This window comes from Girardinichthys multiradiatus, chromosome 2 (assembly GCF_021462225.1).
Source record: "Girardinichthys multiradiatus isolate DD_20200921_A chromosome 2, DD_fGirMul_XY1, whole genome shotgun sequence".
NCBI lineage: Eukaryota > Metazoa > Chordata > Actinopteri > Cyprinodontiformes > Goodeidae > Girardinichthys > Girardinichthys multiradiatus.
Window position 1 is genome coordinate 43,921,095 of NC_061795.1, and position 23,391 is coordinate 43,944,485.

General features: G+C 40.6%; 2 protein-coding genes and 1 long non-coding RNA gene across 4 annotated transcripts in view; 1 reads left to right on the forward strand and 2 right to left on the reverse strand.

The window, feature by feature from the left end:
• On the reverse strand, positions 1-5,904 carry cd59 (CD59 molecule (CD59 blood group)). Its single transcript, XM_047384573.1, has 3 exons — positions 5,749-5,904; positions 2,324-2,425; positions 1-375 (listed from the first exon to the last, which is right to left on the reverse strand). The coding sequence occupies exons 1-3, from the start codon at positions 5,801-5,803 to the stop codon at positions 176-178; spliced, it is 357 nt and encodes a 118-aa protein (XP_047240529.1). The 5' UTR covers positions 5,804-5,904; the 3' UTR covers positions 1-175.
• Positions 2,698-19,301, forward strand: LOC124879828. Its single transcript, XR_007041129.1, has 3 exons — positions 2,698-3,316; positions 4,190-4,295; positions 17,209-19,301. It is a non-coding gene; the product is annotated as an uncharacterized LOC124879828 (long non-coding RNA).
• Positions 19,295-23,391, reverse strand: part of prdm11 (PR domain containing 11) — a 12,319-nt gene continuing 8,222 nt past the window's right edge. For both annotated transcript variants that reach the window (XM_047384536.1, XM_047384544.1), the window contains exon 7: positions 19,295-23,332. In XM_047384536.1, the coding sequence (XP_047240492.1) occupies positions 21,180-23,332 (2,153 nt within the window). In that variant the 3' untranslated portion in view covers positions 19,295-21,179. The remainder of the gene's footprint in view (positions 23,333-23,391) is intronic.

Below are 23,391 nucleotides of genomic sequence, written 5' to 3' on the forward strand. Positions count from 1 at the left end.
TTTAAAAGCCAGAAAAACATTTTATTTCATGTTAAACTGAAAGAATATCACATAAAAAATTAGTAAAATCAGTTTCACAGAAGAGACCTGAGGAGCTGCAGGAGCCTGAAAACAACCAACGAGCGAAAAAAGATTAGTTTAGGTCAGCATTAAAATCCAGATCAGCTGAAGGAATTCAGGAGTAGAACCACCAAATGCTCAACAGGGACCACAGCAGAACCAAAACCGGGGTCACTGAAGGGGCCGTGGAACCCGAGTTACACAGGTTACTGTGGCAACACCTGAAACTGAATCTGGAGATGGACGGAAACATCTGGGTGAGGCGGGACATATCACACTCTGTGTACCGGATACACTGCCGGATCGTCTTCCCACCTGCACATACAGAACAAAAAATACTAACTAGAGAACGTGGACATAGTTGGAATGCTGGAAAATTAAGAGTCAGCCTAACCCAAATAATTATTGTTTTTCTGAATCTGAATCTCCACTGCACGGCCTTGATGGCTGGCTATCTTCAACCTCTCCTGGAAGTTATGTAAACATGACGCTCTGCTCCCTCTGCCCCCTCCCTTCACTGAGGACATCTGTGGACCTGCTCAGAACTTTGTGGCCGGTTGATGTACATTCCAACGAACCATCAAGGACAATGGCCTCTGTGACAGTGCTTCATGGACTTACTTGCACACACTCACTTGCACACACACACATGCTCAAGATAAACATATGCACCCCTCACACCACCTTCACCGTTCCCAGCATGATGTTGTTTTGTCAACTTGTTGCTTCTTTGTGTTGAGGTTTTTTGCAATCTCAAACTGTATCCTGCTATGGATAAAGTGTGAAATATGATTTTTTTTCCTCTACCTACCTAATTTGGCCTCTTTTCTCATCTAAGGGCAGCGCCTGTGAGTGGGCAGCAAAGCCTCGGTGACCCGACCCCCCCTTGTCTTGTGTCATGATGTATGTTTGGATGGGTTGTACTGGACTTCTAATGTACCCTCGGGGATCAATAAAGTATCTCTGAATTGAATTGAATTGAATTGAATAAACATGTAAGGAAAAGAATAAAGTCATTAAACTTTGATGAGAACATTCTGAAGGGAATTTGCTCTGTTTGAACCTCAAATATTAAAATTTGGTGTGAAGTGAAAGTGAAGAGCAGATTAAAATTAAAAAATCTATTTGAGGCCTTCAGAAAAGGATTGTATGATCTTAATAGTCTGGTAAAGCATTTTAGAAGGTTGAAATCAGCCTTTCCACTGTATGGAAAACAGGCTGCAAGTGGAGGACATTCAAAACAACTGTGAACATGCCCAGGTCTGGCCATCTAATTAAATTCACCTTCAAAGCAGACCGCAAGATGCTGAAAGAAGTCTCCAAAACCTTGGACTTACAGCAGATGAGACTAAAACCCAACATATTTGAGCACCAAAACAGAGGGCATGTTTGGCGTAAACCAAATACAGCAGTCCAAAAAAAGAACATTATACCAGTTGTAAAGCATGGTTTGGCAACAGTCATGGTTTGGAAATGCTTTTCCCAAACAAGACCTGGCCAGCTCAGCAACATTGAATCCACCATGGTTTCTATTGTGTATCAGAGTATGCTTGAGAAAACTTTGAGACTATCTGTAAAAGGTTAAGGCTGAAGACTCTTCAAATCCATTACCTGCCACCTACAATGACCCAAAGCCAGTAAATCCACCAAGGAATGGCTGAGAATTAAGAAACGTAGTCCTGGGCACAGTCAAAGCCCAGATCTTGATCTCATTGAGAAATGAACAGTGCATACCATTAAACCCTCAAACATCTCACAGCTGAGAGTGAGGAGTGGGCTAAAAGGGGTGACAGTAGCTATTAGGGGGTAGGGTGTACCAATGTTTTCCTAGAAAACACGTTTTAGTTCATATCTTTTAATGAGCAGAACAAAGGTCATTTATTGGCGTTTAAATGAAATTTAATCACTTTCTTTTACCTTTTTCTGTTCAGCACCTGGTATTTCCTTTTCCTGGAAATACCAGGCACTCTAGGCTTAATTATCCTGGTTAGTTGCCATCCAGGAAGATTCCCCACAATCTAATGTGAGAGGAGAGCGCAAAATCGCTGCCTGAAAGGTGCAGTTTTATAGTTTCTTTAATGACAGAAAAATCTAAATGTAAAATAGAAACATTTTACATAAAGAGCAACATTTGAAATAAAAACACAACATACTTAAACCATAAAGCAGTTTCACAGTTTCTTTTACATATATAAAACAAATCTCATATTTCTGAGGGGTACAGATGTTTCCACGACAACAGGTGACTTTTAGTTGAACCGACCTGGATCCCTTAGAGAGATGCATGAGTCTTCAAATGTGCACTCCTGCACGTTCTCGCAGCGTCCTGTGTAATCTGCACACTTGTAGCAGCGAAGCCCAGAACCTGAAGAAGAGGAGGAGGAAGATTCAGGAGGAGGTTCAGCTCAGAAATTGTTTCCATACGGCTTTTAAAAATAAGCCATACGGCTTCCTGAAGATGAAATCAGTAGACCCAGAGCGAAGGTTCCTATTGTTCCCAGATTTGATGTTTTTCAGAAGAATGAAACTCATGACAGGGTGAATGCAACTACATACTAGTTTAGACTCATGGCAACTTCATGTTTAACATCTAAAGCCCTGTAAAGGTTTATACTATTCTATAAGTTTTCTCTGTGTTACCCTTAAGGAAGAACATTTAGTCTCAGTCTTAGCGCTGTCTTTGGGACACAAGTTATTTGGAGTTCTAAAGTTAATAAGTTAAAAAAGTTAAAAGATTTACAGTAATTGAAGATTTCAGGTGGAGTTCCTCAAGGCTCAGTTCTGAGACTAATGTTTCTTTTGTTCAAATAAATGATGTTGACAAAGTTTCTCATGTGTTACAATTTGACTGACTCTAACAGAAGCTTTTAATCTGATTTGGAATGAAGTTTTTTGGAAATATATGTAGCGGTATAGAGATGTATATTTCTGCACAACTAAGTTCCGGTAAGAACTTCCGGTTGACTCTAGTGGGTGTGGTATAAAAGAAGCTGCCCCACGCCCCTGAGACGCATGTCTCCTGTGCGCTTCCACTGAGTGGCTCGCGTCCTGTTGGACTGGGCTGCAGACAAATGACAGATCGCAAAGTGTGGTATATGCGGCTTAGATTTCCTTGTGGCAGGTGTTCTCTCTTGCTGCACTATGGCTGATCTTTGTAGAAAAGCTAAGTTTAGTATGATTATAGGTGAACGCCACAGTGCTGCTTCTCCTTCTCTTCCTCCTGTGCGTATGTGTTCGCGGCTGTGTGGATCAGCAGGTGGGCAATTATGTTAATTCTCATTGTCGGCTCAAGTTTCTTACTTTAACAGAACTAGTGATCAACTAATTAAATATCATAGATCTCTCCTGATAACTGGATCGCTGCTGTTTTGTCTCCGGACTTCTGTGTGAACTGTTGTGCCGACGAATTTCAGCACGCTCGACTGTTTCCTACGTCTGGATCCCGGTGGCTCTTACAGGTGGTTCAGCGCCATAGAAAGAGTATTGGTACTCTTTCTATGGCGCTGAGGTGGTTGTATTGTTTGGGGTGTGGCATCGGAGCGCCCAGCTCACATCCCGCTGCGGCGTGGCTAGTGGGCCACATTTGGTCCCAATCCTCTTTTTACTGAGCTTGGGGGAAGTTACTGGGTTTATTTTGTAAATTACTTAGTTTTTTTATTTTTTTTATTATACTGGGGTGTTCATGATATTTATTGTTTCTTTTGCAGCTGAGGCTGCAATTGGACTGAGATCTTTGTGATGGCCACTTCAAATGACTTATTTTATTTAAGTTACTTTGTAACTTTGTCCATTTGGTAGATACCTTTTTACCAAAGCTTCAACTTCATAGCAGATGTATTGAGTACAGTTTTCCCACACAATGTTTTTTCCTTATGATCCCATGTGTTTTATGAGGTGCACCAGTCCTTAGTGAAAGCAATCCTCCCCACACCTCCATAACATGACAAAGCCAACTCCGTGCTTCACACTTCAGATGGTGCTTTTCCCTACTTATGTAACAACGATCACTATAGACAAACACTTCAGTTTTAGTTTCATCAGACCACAAGACATTTGTCTTTAAAAATTAAAGTCTTTATCCCTGAGTGCACTGTTAAATCGTAATCTGGGTCTTTTATGTTTCTTTCAGAGTAATGGCTTTATCTACTCTGATTGGACTTTCAGCCCAGATTGGTTGAGGATTCAGTTCACTGTGGATAATGACACCTGCCAGCTTCCTCCAGCATCTTCATAAGGTCTTTTGCTTTTGTTCTGGGCTTGATACCCCCATTTTGCACCATAACACATTTATCTCTGGGACACAAAACCCGTTTCCTTCCAGAATGATATGATGGCTGGACATTCCCACTGTGTTTATAGTGGCATATTACTGGATGTGGTGCTTTAAAGCATCTGGAAATTGTTCCCAACTAACAAATCAGACTTGTGGAGGTACACAATTCTCTTCCTGACATCTTGGTTAATTTCTTTAGATTTTTCCATGATCTCACACAAGGAATCTGTTTATTTCAGTTGCTGCATTAAAATTCATCCACAGGTGTGCCTTCATTGAACTCAAGTGAATTTACCCATCAGAAGCTTTTGTAAGCCATGAAATCCTCACCTGAGCTTCCCCACATTGTTTGAAGCCATAGTGATCTTTGTGTATGTAAACATTTGAATATTTAGAAAGTAAATATTTTGACATTTAACACAAAAAATAATTTTGGTAATCCTAACTGACCTAAAGCAGGGAAAGCTTAATCTAATTTAATGTCAGACCATAACAAAAAGGTTGTGTTTCAAACACTTTTTGTAAATATCTAGATTTACTGTAAGTTGAGCCAGCGAAAAATTTCTTTTTGTGTCCAATTGAATACGTCAAAGTTTAAGGCTGGGTAAATTTTAAGAACCCAGAAATTCAACAATTACCTTTTAAACATAAATATTGTGGAAAATGGAATACTTGAATTTAGAGGTTTCTGCAGTTTGTTTTCCTCTGTAACAGAAGGTCAATATTAGTGTAGAGGCATAAAGCTGTGTTAGAATAGATTAAAAGTGTTATTATTGTGTTTACCATTATAAAATGAATTCTTTCTTCTGTGCATAAGGAAACAGGCCTGTCTGGAAACAAATTATATTAGAGAAAAGTTATTGGCGAGAGGAAAGACAGATGAGCTTGTTATTGCAGGCAGCCAGGAAATTTTGTGACTCTGCCTGATCAATTTGACCTGAGAGTTTGCATCCAGATAAAGTCATGAGAGTGTTATTATAAAATGTCACGTACGCCAATCTGATGTTTTCCAGATGTTGGGCCGGAGTGTATTCTCAGAAAAAGTAGAGAAAACAATGTTGAATATGCCAAGGAATGTTACGTAAATGAGTATGATGATGTCAATTGGTCAGGATGCAATACAATACACACTAATGCTTTGTATCTGTATAAAAACCGCCCCGTAAAGACTGAGGGCAGAGAGACTTCTGGAATTGTTGTGAAGATGTTTGTGTGCTTTGAATAAAGTCCCCTCTTGTAAGGATTGTTTCAAGGGAGAATATTTCTGAGTACAGTTTTAATTATTTTGGCTCAGAGATCAGACTGCCCGCTCCTAAATTAGCTTACAGACTGATTTCCCTTGAGGAGTTTCTTCAAATCCTTATAAATTAAAGTCAGTTGAGCTCCAGGTTCTGCTGGGGGCCAGTTCTACTTACCCACTTGCAGCATCCCAAAACAAAGCAGCAGAACCAGTCCGAGGCATCGCTTCATGTCGTGGTCCAGCAGAGGAACAGTTAAAGTGAAGCAGGCGGCAGCAGAGCATCTAACTCAGTATCAGTCTGTTCTGCTGTGACTTGCAGAGGACCTCTAACAGCAGCTCTTTGTCCATCGGACCACAAAGACCCACAGTGTTCTGAAGGCTCCTCCTCCACAATAACTCTGCCTCTGGGTCTGTCCATCTTAACTCGACTGTCTATCTGCACTGATTCTCCTCTCATCTTGACCTTGTTTCTGCTGTAATGTTAATGTTTACCCTGACACTGCTGTACTTTGAAAGAAAACTTTTATATTCAGCCCACAAAACTGAGAAAACCATAAGGAACATGCTGGAGTAGAACCTTGAGGTGTTCTCTGACAACGTCCCAGAGAACATCACCTTATCTCTAAGACAGAGCCTGGCCACCTGACAGAAGAAACCCTTTTCAGCTACTTACAGGTCCTTCTCAAAATATTAGCATATTTTGATAAAGTTCATTATTTTCCATGTTGTCATGATGAAAATTTAACATTCATATATTTTAGATTCATTGCACACTAACTGAAATATTTCAGGTCTTTTAATGTCTTAATACGGATGATTGTGGCATACAGCTCATAAAAACCCAAAATTCCTATCTCACAAAATTAGCATATTTCATCCGACCAATAAAAGAAAAGTGTTTTTAATACAAAAAACGTCAACCTTCAAATAATCATGTACAGTTATGCACTCAATACTTGGTCGGGAATCCTTTTGCGGAAATGACTGCTTCAATGCAGCGTGGCATGGAGGCAATCAGCCTGTGGCACTGCTGAGGTCTTATGGAGGCCCAGGATGCTTCGATAGCGGCCTTTAGCTCATCCAGAGTGTTGGGTCTTGAGTCTCTCAACGTTCTCTTCACAATATCCCACAGATTCTCTATGGGGTTCAGGTCAGGAGAGTTGGCAGGCCAATTGAGCACAGTGATACCATGGTCAGTAAACCATTTACCAGTGGTTTTGGCACTGTGAGCAGGTGCCAGGTCGTGCTGAAAAATGAAATCTTCATCTCCATAAAGCTTTTCAGCAGATGGAAGCATGAAGTGCTCCAAAATCTCCTGATAGCTAGCTGCATTGACCCTGCCCTTGATAAAACACAGTGGACCAACACCAGCAGCTGACACGGCACCCCAGACCATCACTGACTGTGGGTACTTGACACTGGACTTCTGGCATTTTGGCATTTCCTTCTCCCCAGTCTTCCTCCAGACTCTGGCACCTTGATTTCCGAATGACATGCAGAATTTGCTTTCATCCGAAAAAAGTACTTTGGACCACTGAGCAACAGTCCAGTGCTGCTTCTCTGTAGCCCAGGTCAGGCGCTTCTGCCGCTGTTTCTGGTTCAAAAGTGGCTTGACCTGGGGAATGCGGCACCTGTAGCCTATTTCCTGCACACGCCTGTGCACGGTGGCTCTGGATGTTTCTACTCCAGACTCAGTCCACTGCTTCCGCAGGTCCCCCAAGGTCTGGAATCGGCCCTTCTCCACAATCTTCCTCAGGGTCCGATCACCTCTTCTCGTTGTGCAGCGTTTTCTGCCACACTTTTTCCTTCCCACAGACTTCCCACTGAGGTACCTTGATACAGCACTCTGGGAACAGCCTATTTGTTCAGAAATTTCTTTCTGTGTCTTACCCTCTTGCTTGAGGGTGTCAATAGTGGCCTTCTGGACAGCAGTCAGGTCGGCAGTCTTACCCATGATTGGGGTTTTGAGTGATGAACCAGGCTGGGAGTTTTAAAGGCCTCAGGAATCTTTTGCAGGTGTTTAGAGTTAACTCGTTGATTCAGATGATTAGGTTCATAGCTCGTTTAGAGACCCTTTTAATGATATGCTAATTTTGTGAGATAGGAATTTTGGGTTTTCATGAGCTGTATGCCAAAATCATCCGTATTAAGACAATAAAAGACCTGAAATATTTCAGTTAGTGTGCAATGAATCTAAAATATATGAATGTTACATTTTCATCATGACATTATGGAAAATAATGAACTTTATCACAATATGCTAATATTTTGAGAAGGACCTGTATATCCAGGATCTTGTTCTTTCAGTCATGATCTACATCTCAGGACCATGGATGGGGGTGGAAAATAGATGGAGCAGTAAATCCAGAGCTTCACCTTTCAGCTCGGCTCCTTTTTAACCACCACAGTCTGGATCATTTCCCCTGTTCCTCCAGACAAAGCACTGATCTTCCATGTCCCGCTGCATCCAGCCATCACTCAACACCACCATGACACTGGACCTTCTCTGAGGAACTTTAAGGAACCTTTCCACCTTTTTTGGGTTGCACTGCAAAAAAGAAAAATCTTACCAAGTATATTTTTCGAACGTTTAGTCAAAACCTCTCATCACACTTAATATAAGTCAAAACCATCTACAGAGCTACATTTAAAGTGAGATATAACTTGTTTCGAGACAATGCATCTTGAAAATCTTGATAAGTGAAATAGTCTTGAAAACTTCTTGTTTTGAGTAATTCCTTAAACGAAACAACTTTTTGTTTTTTGACATTTCAGACGAGTTTGAAGTTCCTGTGAGGTTTGTAAAACAAAGTCTTGTTTCAAGAAAAAAAATTAACTAGAATTAAGACAAATCTGCTTTTTTGATAATCAACAACGATATCAACAACGTGCCCAACTCACAGCGCATTACAAAACATTCTATAAGTGTAGATATTTTTAATACATTTCTGTCAAATCAAACATTGAAGTGACTTCATTCTCTGTTTTGTTGCACTCTGGACAGATTCCAGCATATTATTCCAAAGGTAATGAGTACAAACACTGTTCTATACTACAGTAATTGGTAATGCTCTAAAACATTGTTTGGCCCAAATACCCAGACTCACCACTGAGTCAAGACTGACATTTGATATCTGTGAGGTCATATTTCACTGCAATGTACTTGCTATTATTAAAATTCACAGAAGAGTATGGTGTATTATCAATATGCTTGTCTGCATCCATGAAAATATTGGCTTGAGCTAGGGAGGGAAAAATACGAAGATGAAAACCGGTTGAGAAGGGTTATAATGCTGTGAATGCATTTCTTAATGCTAGTCAGGAATGCACACTTAAAAAGGTAGTTTGTCTTAAAATGCAATGTTCAAATCTTAATTTAAGTTGGTTTTGGACCTGGATCCAGAGCATTGCCACAATTAAGAGACTAAGAATGAGTTAAATAAATTTTAAAACAAGAGGATGACATTCAAGCTGAAAAAAAAAAAGATGTTACCTTCGAGGGGTTGGACACTATTTTTGGGCATCACAGGCTTATTATGAGACGCAAAAGCTCACAATTGTAGTAAAATACTGCTCAGAATGAGTTTTTGTGGCTAGTTTCAAGATTCTCTATACATTGTGAGGCTTTAATGCAATGTCTTATTTCTAGAAATCGTGTCAAGTTAATTTTCACTTGTTCCATTGATTTTTTTTGGCTTATTTCGAGCCAAAAAATCTCATTTGAATTTGTTTTTACTTATTTTGGAAGTGGCATTTTTTCCAGTGTGGGAACCTCACACTGAGAGGAGCTGATGCTCAGACTGAATTTAGTCCTTTATCTTACCAAGAGATGCTGCAACACTTTAAGAACCAGGATTAAAAGCCCCAATCTTCTGGCCTTTCTAGTGCAGCCCCTCTTTTTAATAATCTGGTTTCTGCTTTCTGAAATTTTGTTACCATTTACAAACTTTCTCTGTAGATCCATCAGTTGTCAGTAGACTTCAAAACTGAGCTTGAAGGACTAACCTGCTGGGGGTCAACATAGTCTGAATTTGGCAGGAAAAGTTCAGGATTCTAAGATTTTCAGAACTAAATCTGAGTTGGTTTGTTTTCAGAGGGCGGACTTCAGTCAGTCTGTAACGTGGGAGTAACTGGCTCTGGTTTGGTATGAGAGTATTTGTGTTGCAGCAGACGCCATCTGAACTTTTAAAAGTTGCTCCACAAACATGTAACAGATTGTGATTTTCACATTTATTTTAGTTCAGGTTTATATTTCTAAAGTCCCATTTAGAAAATTAGCTTACTGGAGTTTAAATCCTGTTTTCTGTCTGTTCATCTGTATTGTCTTTGGGATTTTCAACTAAAACATTTAAGTGTTAGAAAACGACTGACTGAAATTTATTTTTGGTAACTTTATGATATTTCATGAAAAGGGTCATTAAAAGTATGGAGTCAGTTGAAAATATTGCGTATATGTCATACCAGGGGTAACATGTTCTTAATCAGGTGGAGAAGGCAATGCAATGAGCACACAGTCAATTAAAAGGAGGTAAAAAACACATCTCAATAAAATACACACAAAAATAAAAGTCCTGCTACTAAAGTCATTTAAAAACCCTAAGGGTCCAGTGCAGGCAGCAAACATTTTGAAGAAACCTCCAGATCTCTTGAGCACATTCTTGGCTTCATTACTTCACCAGGCGTCTCAACCTCTTAAGCCCAACCCCCAGTACTAGGGGCAGCATTTTACTTTTTGTTTTCTTCTACTTTCTTTACTGCAAGTTCCATTAATTAAACATAAACATATGTGGTCTCAACAGTAATAGTAGAATCTTGGCTAAAAGCTCATATAAACAATTTCAAACATCAAACACAGTCAAAACTAAAGGCAGTTGAATCAGAAAATAAACAAACTCCACAAAACAATGTAACAGCAAAACTCGGTCTCAGCTGTTCACCACACGGCTTCTACACACACAATCAGCATGTCTGCTGTAAGCAGAGAGCTCACAGATTCCAAAAAATACATTTTGTCGCAATTCACTCAACCAGCAGCAACGGAAGGCCAGAATTATCACTCCCATTTAAAAAAACATAATTATTAACATAATGATTGTTTAAATAGAGTATGTCAATTCTCAGAAAAATTCTGAAATAGTTTGGCAGGCTCTGGTAACTTACTCCTGGGTACTCGGGTAGAGTAGTTGGTTCCACAGAAGAGGAGTCTAATAAAGATAGAAATACTTTAATAATCCATTTTGGGAAATGCTTTTTCCACAATAGCAAACAACAATTAATGCACACAGATAAAACACCAGTTTGTGTAAATCTGTAAAGTTTCCTGATTCTTTGTGATTCTAATGGCCACCTTTTAATAACCTTTAACTTAGCTGAGTAACAGTGCTCAGATAATTTGTGCGGCAGCTCTCAATCTGTCTTAGTGCCACGCTCAGATCAAGATGGAGGACCAAGCTGGTGAGAGACGGGACCATCGTCTGCAGCTTACACAGAGAGTCAACTGTTTTTCTAGCAGCTGCTCCTGCAGAGGAGCATCGACCTACTAAATATTAAACTGATTCTGTTTAATTCAAATTAATAATTTCACTCTAAGTGTTACATGATATTAGTTATTTCCCCCTTGGATAATATTTTCCTCTATTTGGTCCACCTGATGTTCGCCCAAAAAACAGTCTTATTGTGCAGATTTTTATTCCAAACTTAGGCAGGAGCAAATAGCATCTGTTTGGATTTTTTTTAATCAAATATGGATCATGAGATGAATATTGTTTTTAGAAAGTTATTTTCTGTGGAATGAAAGTGCCAGGAAAAGTCTGTGCTTACATTAGAAAATCCAATTTTTCAAGCCAAAAGGTCAATTAAAAAAAGTTATTTTATTTCCTTTTTTGCTCAGTATTAAATACAAAAATGTAAGACTCACTTAAAGTCATGTGAAAAACAAAACAGAAGCAGACTGTAAGATGCTAAAAGAAGTCTCTAAAAATGGTATAATGAGACCAGACCAGAACAGAGGACATGTTTGGTGTAAACCAAATACATGCATTGCTGGACAAGAACCAACTCTTACCAACCATGAAGCTTGGAGGTGAAAGTGTCATGGTTTGGGAATACTCCTCTGCAGCAGGACCTGGCCAGCTCACCATCATAAAGTCCACAATGAATTCTACCATGTATCAGAGACAGTTTGAGGAAAAAATGTGGGACCATCTGTAAAACAAAAACTTAAGCTGAAGCAAAACTGGGCCCCGCAACATGACTATGACCCAAAACATACCAGTAAATCCACCAAGGACTGGCTGAGAATTAAGAAATGGAAAGTCCTGGGCCTAGACGAAAAGGTCCAGATCTTGATCTCATTGGGATGCTGTGGGGTGACCGGAAACCCTTCAAACATCTCACAGCTGAAAGTGGAAAGTGGGAGAAAACTTTCCTCAGACTTGATGTCAGAGACTTGTAGATGGCTACAAAACGCATCTCACTGAAGTTGTTTCAGTTAAATGGGGTAACACCAGCTATTAGGGGGTAGGGTGCCCTAACTTTTTCCTCAGAAAGAAAATGACTCAAACAAATTGTTGGTGTTGAAGTGCAACTAAATCATGTTCTTTTCCAGAAATAAAAAATTACATTACACATCAATATGTGAACTGTCCGAGCTACCACACCCTGTTGGTGGTCAGACGCCCCGAATCCTTTTTCCCCAGAAGCATCCACCACTGTTTCCAACACTGTCTCTTAAAGGAATGACTCTCAAGCTGTTCTATACTCAACACTTTTATTCTAAATAAGGCAGTGGAATGGTTACAGAGATCAGAGCTGATGGCTCCCGCCCTTAACCCATTCGGTGATTAAAGAGAAGGTCACACATGGTTTTTGTCAGGTACTCCCTACAAGGGATGTGCACTCCCTCAGTTTGTATGAGTAGACTATGTGTCACCATTGTGGTGTCTATCTGATAGTGTGTGTAATAGCAGGTGTCCAACCCTGAATCTAAGTGTGGCTGCAGCATTCTAATCAACCCGCTTACAGAGCGTTCCAGAATCAAACACAATGCATTAAACTTTATGTCAAACTGTAGATCATTTGTCCTTATGACGTGTGTCAGTGAGGATTCTTATCCTATCCTAACAAAAGCGAAAACATTAGCAATCATACTTTATCATTCTGGTCTATGTGTAGAAGCTCATCTATAAGTAATAGTAAGCAAGGTTATTCCTAAAAGAACCTTTCTCAATAAACAACCAAATAAGGGTTAGGGTTAAGTCCATATGTTGTTGTTTAAGTGCAGTTAAATCAATTTCTGTTTCAGCACTGAAAGATATGATTAGCAGTCAATATATAAAGATGTCCTAATAAAGAACTGAATATTGAATGGGGTGCTCTAACTTTTTCAAATGACCCTATCAGCTGGATTCTCAGATTCAGTGGTAAGAGCTCGACCCAATGACTCAGACAAACCTGAAGAGGTTCGGTGCAATGGGTTGGTTTATGCTGGTGCACCAATGAGAGGAGGGGAGAGCAGTAGAAAAATAAAAAATATTGCTTCAGCTTTCAGTTTCAGCTTCTTAACATCAGGCCAGTTACACCTGCAAACATTTGCTGTAAATATAAGAGATGCTGCTATGTGGTCTGTGTGATAATTAAGTCTGCCAGGGTTTTCAGGCTGCAGAGGCTGTTCAACGCGTTCAAGTTCTGTCATTTCTGCAGCTGATCAGACCTGTACAGATAAAAAACAGCTCTGTATTATTTCATACGAAAACATTGTCAAACAGAACTTCCTCTCCTTTGTCTCTGCTGCTTGATCCGTTCTCCCCAGCTCTCCCGGTCCCGGTTCTCTCCTGCAGAGTGATGTCTAAATGGAAAATTTGGCAGGAAGCTGTTTTGTGCTCTCATTAAATCTTCTCTGCTCGCCGTCTCCTGGAGACAAGCAGCTCCTTGTAATAATTTTGGTTCTATGGCTGTGGTCTGATGCTTTGATTAATAATCTATTTGTTTATTGAATGGTTGCTGGGTTTCAAAACCTCTGACCCAACTGGGCCCATCGTCCTCCAACTGGGTTCCACTAAAGACTGAATGCAGTTCTTTATTTAAAGGAACAGTTCAACGTTTGACTCTGGGTTCTGATGGAGTTGTTCCCTAAACTCCTGCATGTTCGTTTGTTTGGTAAAGCTAAGACATCCTATACTGTTACTAATAAAAACAAAGTAATAAAAAGAACACGGAGGCTGCGCAGTCTTTAGATGGCTGTACAGGGAGAAGCTCGTCCGAATACTTCTGAAACTTCTGATTACTTCCCCCAGAACAGCAGTTTTATTCAGAAGCAAGGCGTGAACAAAAATACATTTTAATCGAGTGTCAGTTGACCGTCTGATTTCATATCGGAGCTGTCCGGCACTCTGACATTCAGCTGTCTTTTCAGCACTTCCTGTTTTTCCACTTTTGACCTTTATCTACAAATATACAAATATATTCTTGTTGCAGGGCAGAAGTCTTACATACAGAAATATCTTCTGTTACTGGGCAGATGATATCTAAGTCCAACACACACAGAGAAGCCTGTTTGCAGGCCTTAGTTACACAATACATTTTATTTCACACATTCTTAAACATACTTGAGCATAGCAATACAGATCCTATAAGCATAGCATGAATATTTTCCAACAGTTCCTGGGCTGATCCGAAACATCTTAACGAGTTTCTTTCAGTCAAATGCTTGAAACTTGGGCAACGTTGGATTTTCCAGCAGGGCAAGGGTCCCTAACAGAGATCCAAGCTAGTTTTAGAATGCATAAATCAGGAAAACAAGCTATTTCCCAAAGCTCTCATCTCAACCCTGTCAAAACGTTGTGGACTGTGTTAAAGCTGACACTCTACTTGGAAACCAAGAAAAATTGTCAAATATCCAGCTGGAAGGATACTTGAAGCTTGTTGATTCCGGTCACAAACCTTTTAGGCCGATGTGCAACTTGCTCAGGGACATATGTCCACATTTTGGTGACCAGATCTTTCTGAGGTCTCTTAACTTCAGTGTGACTTTAACTGTGTTTAGGCTAATTGTCTGGCTGGAAGGTGAACCTCTGTCCCTCCTTCTCAATAATTTCTCTATACTTTACACTACCGGCCCTTCCTCAGTTTCATTTTCAATGAAAAACATCCCCATGGTGTGACAGTGGCAGGGGATCATCCTGTAAACAGTGGGTTGCCGGTTCAAACCCCCGCTTTGTCTATCTCAGTTGTGTTCTTGAGCAAGACACTTTACCCGTGGCTGAAGCGAGTCTGCCACTTGGAGTGGAGCCACACAGTTACTCCTCTTATTGTTTTACTCTTTATTATTTTGTGGATAAATGATGTCTGCATTGTTCTTATTTTTGAAGTAAACAGTTGAACCTGACCGAGAGGACCCAGTTTTGTTTTTTGCCATCAAGAAAAAGAGGGACAGCGTCAAGCTTATGGCTTCATTAACTAGGAACATACACTAAGTTTGCCCATGATGGCACGAAAGCTCGGAGATTGACAGTTTATTTAAACCTCGTGTGGATCAGAGATCATTTAAGGTAAAATTTAATCCTTTAAACCCAGTTGATGTTTTTAAATATTATTGCAGCTCTATGTTGTAGAATCATTTGGGAAAGGGATGGTTCAAATAAAATAAGTAATGCCCAGAGAAAGTGGCCTTAAATGTAATATTTTTATACACCTACTCTGCAGCCATGACTTACAGCAATTTACATCTTGGGACATGTGACCAAAACAACTGGTATAACAATGCCATGGCATGGTTAGGACATTGTTTGGATCATCAAGCCACGATGCAAACATTGAGCTGGTTAGAGGGTAGGGCCAGTGATTCACCTGTCCTAATTGCCCCATTAGTGACCTTGACAGCCCTATTAGGGTAATTGTTCTGACTACAATTTATAAGCCTGCTACTTCCAACAATGCCCACTTTTCCATTGCAAGAATTTTCAGTTACTACGAGAGATTTTGAAAGCCCTCCAAGCATTTTGATACAATTTCCAGGGTCCACACTTTCCCAAATAAAAGGTCCTGGTCTGTGGGCTTTCAAATTACCCCGGGATTTTTGAGGGGCGGGGTTATGTGCTGAGCAACGATGATTGGTGGACCATCTCTTGCAGTGGTCTGACATCCACTCGGCTGCCATACTTAATATATGTGTGTTGTTTTCTACTTTATACGATATTCATATTTATTCGTACGTTTAGAATTACAATGTGGTACAACATCACAATTAAAAAAAAGGACAGTTGTGTGTTCTCCATCTGGGTTTGCGAACAAATGGCGGGATACAGGCTTCTTGGTCGGGTTTTGCTTGTTTGGCATCTAGTTTCTTATTACCGCCACCTGCCGGACTGGTGGTGTACGGTAGTTTCCTTCACAACTTCATATATCGCTGTGCGATTAAAACAAAATCTGCAACCTTTTAGAGCAGTTGAAACAGAAAGCAAACAAGTTATCCAGGATTTCTTCTATCCGGGTAAAAGAAATACCAGATATTTAAACTTCCGGTGCAAAAGGGGCTCATGTTCAGATCTGAAGAAGCCTTTTGGACAGGAGGTCTTCAAGAAACAAGAGAAGTCAAGAGGTTTTCTACAGAAGCACCCAGGGTCTCCAGGTGGTAAATTATTTTCTGTGTGAATGAAGGAAGTTCAGGAGCAGCTATGAACAAAATAATATTTTACTAATAATACTAAATGTAATAATACTCACTATAAATAGTTAGATTTTTTTAAACCTCTAAATATTATTACTGTGAAGTTTATCTCCTGAAAGGTGGTTTATGTTGATCTAAAAAAACATCAGAATTTACAAGCTGCTTCCATGTCAGAGAAGCTCTCTGTGAAATCATGGCAAAAAACAAATTTTGTTCTGTTAAAATATGTTTTATGTCTCTTTTAAAGCATTTTAAAGTAAAACCACAAAGCAAAGATCTTAAGTGTCTACGAGTGAGCAAAAGATCACACATTATAGAATATAGAGTACAATCATGTGATGATAAAAATCCAAAATAAAGCAAAACAGAATAACAAGATTTTCTCAGGTAATGGGTTTTTTGAGCAAACAGCAGCAATAAAAAGTAAAAAAAAAAAAAAAAAAGAAGCTTTGATTATTTAATTCAGTCATTATGGTAACATAACATTAAATCCTGAAATGCTAAGAAAATGCATGCCAACAACTCACAGGCTCTAATCTGAAATTAAAACATTCATCATTATTAAAAATAATGTGAGATTTTGAGAAAACGTTCGGTTAAAGGATCAGCATAGAAGATATCCTGACCTCTAGTGGTGAAGCTGCCGATTATAATTAGCTTGGTACTATTAAAATAAATCAGCCAATGTTATTTTCTGTGGAAAAGAAAATGGTAATATTAACTGTAACAGCAGCATAAGATAAACAAGGTGACCATGTCTGTGCATTTTATCTTTCTTGGGGTTTGGCTGTTCTGACTGAACGTCAGGAACATTAATTCATTTTCAAGCGCGCATGGAACAGATGTCTCTAGATTTAAAAATAAATAACAATGAAGAGCTGTTTAGTTAATTTATTAAATCTTCCAACAATCTGAAAAATATTTAAGTGCTTTGAATAACTCAAACTGGGTCCTTATTCTCTGCCCTAGGTTGAAATTGACTCCCACTGCTGGCTGTTCCTGCTCTGATCCTGTTTGATTTTCAGGCCGTGACCTTCAACCTGGACTCGAGTGCTTCACAGCTGGAAAACTGCAGGTGTGTAAGGATCATGTTCTGCCAAACTGTCACATTACTACTTTACCTGAGCAACAGAAATCACTGTGCCTCTGGGAAGAAAATCCTGTATTCCAACATTCCTTAATGCATTAAACGGCAGACGATGAGAATGTGTTGAAATCTTTAGTTGACCATGCAGCTGGGAACCTTCTTCATCAAAAAATGGAAAATGTTAATTTGAATCATTCCCTGTTGAAAAAGTTTCAACAAATGTAGAGAGAAGCAGAAGAAAAGACACAGAGCAGCTTCAGCATTCAGCATTGACTCAGCTTGACAATCATTAAATAGCAGATACAAATACTCTCATTAAAAAGAGGCTCAGCAGCACGATTTTACACAGAATACTGCAGAATTATAAAGCCTTTATACATCCATACACTGTGTTTTTGTCAGGCGCTGAGACTGAGCGTCCAGCTGTTAAATCAGCTGAAACAGAGACATACATTCACTCTGACACCAATTCATTGTTCCTCATGTGTGACTGCCTGTTATCCTCCCAACACGTGCATTTCGGAGTGACTCATCAGGGATCCACAGCAGGATCCAGAAAAGGCTCCACAGCAGGATCCAAAGGAGGGTGGAGAACAGAATCCAGAGGAGGATCCAGAAAAAAATCAGCAGGAGAATCTATCAGGGCATCCAGAAGAGGATGTGCATGAGGAAACCGAGGGGTATCTAGCAGAACCAGAGGAGGATCAACAGGAGGATCCAGCAGAGAAACCAAAGGGGATCTATGAGAGAATCCAATGACGACCTAGATGATGATCCAGAGGAGGACTCAAGGGAGGATCTACACGCAAACCCAAGAGGATTTAGAAGAGAATCAACAGAAATACCCAGAGGAGGATCCAGAGAAAAACCACACAAGGATCCACATGAGAATCCAGGAGAGGAGTTACACAAGGATTCTTTGGAGGATCAACAGGAGGATCCAAAGGAGGGTCCATACAAGGCTCAAGAGGAACTTTGACAGAAGGATCCAGATGAGGATCTAGTAGAGAATATCGAGCTGAACAAGGAGACATAATGAGTCAAAGGAACCCTGAACATTCAGGGAACGCATCAAACCTTATGTGTGCTTCCATTTGTGCTTGTTTCAGATCTCTTTGGACAGTTCCCAGCTGCCATGATTCTTCAGAATCCGTCTCTGTCTGGTGCATCCAGTGACTATCTGGATGCACCTAAACTCAGAGTTTGTCTGTTTTTCTTACACCTATATTTCCTGTCTTCAGCCAGCTGGTCTGCTGGTGTACAGTAGATCTTGGTGTGTTTACAGTCACTTTGTGTCAGTTTCAGTGACGTTTTGCAGGATAAACGTGCCAACATGCCATCTCTTTGTGCCACTTTGGGCTGTTCTTCAAAGCATACATGCCGCTGAACGAGGTTCTGGTGTGTTTGTTCTGTAATGTGCAGCAGAACTGGGCTGTTTAGTCCGTTTTTAACCCATTTGTGTCCATTACCTTGTCTCTAAAATGTTTCCCTGAAATCAGTCTGGTTTTGTTCAGACATGAACAGACACTGTTAAAGTGCTGTCAGCTTTTGTTTTCTTAAATCTGAATTTCTGATTGAGGTTTAGAGAACCACAAGATAAAAGCTGAAATCTTCTCCACTGTAATTACCTCAATTATGATGACAAGTCAAAACAGTGATAATAAGACACTACTCAACATCATTTTGCACCCTGTGTGGACAAACATTATTAACCAAGAGGTCTAAAATGTTTTAATAGCCCACCTCAGATAAATGGTTTAAGATTATTTCTTTTTAATAGATTAAAGTATATAATATAGCAGCAGAACCCTTTTATATTTTTGTTATTTTAGGTTAATCACTGATTATTTAATACTAAAATCTATATTGACCATTATACTGACATCGCCAAGTCTTTTATTTTATTTTATTGTAAAGGATATTGCATGTTTGAGCACTGAAGGCAAATATTAATAAAGTTCGCTACTATTTATGAGACAAGTCATCTTTTTTATAGCCTTTTTTATACCAGACAACAATAACCTGAGTAATGACAAAACAAAAGCAGTTCTTAAATGTGAATTTACAAAGGGGGAAAAATTAAGTAACTAATTAATTCCTCCGCCTTTAAAAATAATAAATTAACTTTGATTAACCACATTTTGGGGTTCGGTTTCACATGCTACATCCTGCTCTGCTTACTGTCAAACATGTAGAATGAAGAAATCACATAACATGTTCTGTCCGACAACGCCGAGTAGACCAAAAGATCCTAAAAGGCAACACATTGGGTCTAAAGAGCTAAAGAAATTCTAGAAAAAATGAGTTGCAAAGTTATTGAAATCAATCAGCCTGGAAAGGGTTACAAAGCCTTTTCTTAGTCTATAAAGAACCACAGAGAGAGTCATTGTCAACACATGGACAATAACCGGGACAGTAGAGAACATTCCCAGGATTGGCCAGCCTACCAAAAATTAATCAAGAACACATCAACAACTCATCTAAGAGGTCACAAAACAAACGAGAACAACCCCTACAGCTCTGTAGGCCTCAGGTAAAGTCAGTGCTCACGATTTAACAATAAGAAAGAGAGACTGGGCAAAAATTGCATCAAAAGGAGAGTTCCAAGGCCAGAACCACTGCTGACCCAAAAGAACACAAAGGCCAAAATCACATTTGCCAAAAACATCTTCATCATCCAACCAGACTTTTGGGAAAACATTCTGTGAACTGACGAGTCAAAAATGGAGCTTTTTAGGAAGGTGCGTCATAGTATATTTAAAATGAGTACAGCATTTCAGAAGAAGGACATCATACCTACAGTCAAACATGGTGGTGGCAGGGTTATGATCTGGGGGTACTTTGCTGCTTCAGGAGGTGAAGGACTTTTCGTAATAAATAAAACCATAAATTCTGCTATCTAACCCGAAAATCATGAAGGAAAATATCCAGCCATCAGTTCGTAATCTTAAACTCAAGCCCACTTGGGTAATGCAGCAGAACAGTGATCCAAACCACATACCTGCATGATTGAAAAATAACAAAATGACGATTTTGAAGTGTCCCAATCAAACTCTGGACTTAAATCCAATTGAGATGCTGTGGCATGAACTTAAACTGGTGCATGCTTCAAAAACCTCCCATGTAGCTCAAATAAATCAATTCTGCAAAGAGGAGTAGGTCAAATAGTCTTCCACGGTGATGTAAAAAAGTCATTGCCAGCGCTTCATAGCCAACCAACTATTCTTTTTAGGAGACAAATGCTTTTTTCTTCCATACACAACCAGGTTGTTTTGAATAGGAAGAATTTTTATCTTCAATAAATGAAATCGTCATTTAAAAAATGCATTTTGTCATAACACAGACTCTGTCTGATAATAAAATGAGTTTGATGATCTGAAACTTTTAAGAGTGACACGATGCAAAAACAGAAAATATTATTTGGTACTTTTTCGTGGCACTGTATTTTCTGACCCTGCCCACTAGGGGGCGTAGGTGAGCTTTTTAAAGATAATCAGGAAAACTGGATTGAGCCAAAGGATCAAATGAAGGATTGTTTGAAGAAAATGACAGCTCATGGTAATAACTATAAGAATATTAAGACCTAAACCTGATTTCAAAAAGACATGAAGTGACTTAAAGCCCCCATCTTTACTTCGGGAAATACTCTCTTGGGAATGAGGCATTAATTAGAACATTACCAGCTTTTGTCTGTAATAAATTCTCTTAGTGTCCTTGATTTCCAGTGTTTATACAACCAGAAGACAAGGCTGAGAAAAACCTTTTTTCTCAGCTTTATCCTCTTTTTCCAGAATAATCTGCCTGGCAGTCAGACTGCATGGGTTGTTTTCCTATTTCCTGCAGATCATCGGGTTCAGACATCATGGAGGAATTCTGCGTTGACTTCAGAGCTGTACAGGACCGACTTCGAATCAGCGGCCGACATCTTCTTCAACACCTCGGCAGAGAGCGAGTAGCTACTCCCGGACTTCTCCTCAAACCAGCTGTCCAATGCTCGCTTTGCGTCAAAGTTTGCAACGGGTGGTCCATTAACGGCAACAGTGAGTAGGTCGTTCATCTGCTCCAGGTTCAGCCGGGATCGGTTGTTCTTACAAATCCTCTGCAGAGCACCTCGACCTTTGTCACAGTAGGCCGTTGAGCTAGGCAGGACCCTGACAATCTGCACAATCTGGTTCAAAAGTGGGAAACGCTCCTTGTACCTGCAGATGTAAAGGAGAACATCTTTAAAACCGTTCATGCTGAAGTAGTCTGCCTTCAGGTCCTTCCATTCCACTAGGAGGCTGCTCCTGGCCTCCATCCTGTCGTCCTGACCTGCAGAGGGAATGGAGTCCAGGTGGCTAAATATGACCTGGATTTCCTCCTCACCAAAGGTCTGCAGGTCTTCATGGTTCCTGGGCCAGCTGCTGAGGTCCAGCACTTTGCAGGCTTTGGTAAAGGAGCTGCTTTGCAGGTCCAGCCTCTGAGACAGGATCCCCTGACTTCTGCTGCAGATCTTTTTTCTGATCGACTGAAACTTGGACTCTGCAACACGAAGGTTTTTTAGAGCAACACCATTGAAGCTTTCCCTGAAGTTGTCCTCAAACTCCTGCAGATATTCACCAGGACAGTCCACCAGCTGGCCGATCTCCTGAATCGCCTCCGCTATCTTGGCTTCAACCTGGGACACCAACAGGTGCTCCCCCTGGAAGGTGAGGGCCAGTCGTGAGAGAACAGCTATGATGTCTAGCAGGAAGTAGATGAGTTTCACAGATTGATAGTCCATAAGGAACTGGAGGAGTGTGAGAGCAATGGCTGCAGCGTCAGCCCTCTGAGTTTGGCTGCTGATCTCCTTCAGGTGTGCCAAAACCTCCAGGTAATCCTTGATAAGAGCATTCAGGACGTTTGGCTCTCCGATGATCCATCGTATGGCTCTGATATCACCCAGGAACTCTGTTTCCTCGGACAGGGTCGGAGCAGTGGATCGTAGCTCCCCCATCATACGTGGAGAGTAGCGGTAGAAACTGAAGAGCTGCTTCAGGTTATTTTCCAGATCCTCAAGGCAGGAGAGCTCCTTCCCACTGATGGCATCTAGAACCTCCAGTTGAGGTCGATGGATCATGATGGGAAGGCAGAGGACCCAAGGAAAAGTCTTTTGGACAGCTATGTACAGGCTTGCTCTAATCGCTGAAGAGATGTTGGTGCCGTCCACTCCAAGCCCCACAACCAGCAAGTCCTGAAACCGGAGTCCCAGGACACTGAAGGCCCGATCCAGAACCTGGAGGTATCCGTCCACACTAGGCACACTCAGTCTTTGTAACGACAAGAACTCCATTTGTGGGGAACTGTCACTGGTTGTGAACTGGACATAAACTGCCACTAAATCTGAGAAAAGGTCGTCATTTTGAGCGTCCATAATGACGCTAAGATAAGGAGACAGACGCATCTTCTCAGCCAATTCCTCCTTCAGGGCTCGAGCGATGTGATGGACCAGAATCTGGCAGTCACCCTCATTCATGTACTGATCCACCACTTTGAGCTCACACTTCTTCAGCAGTTCAGCAAGAGCACGGAGGTCTGAGAAGGCTCGTCCCTCCAGGGCTAGGTGGTATGCTGCGTTGAACAGCAGTGTCAAGTTCTTGCACATCTCTTCTGTCTTCTCAGGATGCATCCGCAGCTTGTAGAGCTGCAGACACTTCTTATGGAGGTTGCTCTGGCTGTGCAGCTTGATGGTGTGGATCTTGAACTGCTTGGAGCCGACGATGAAGGCTGAGGTTCGAGACGACTGGACGGTGTACTGACGGCAGACGTGGCACCACATTTCATTAAGGGTCGATGAGTACCGAAGAAACCAGAACTTCTTCAGCCACTCCTGCTTGAAGCGGCGGATTCGTCTGCTTGCTCCGGAATAAGGCTTTGATAAGTCCTCTGGAGAAATCACAAGGTCTGCTGAAACTGACTCATCAGCTGAGTCCACTTCCTGGTCATCTTCATCCAGGACCATCTGAGTGGGTGTTAAGGTTTCCATCCCTGTAAACATAAACGTGTCAACCTTTGCTGAAAGAAAAGTATCAGTATCAATTCCATTT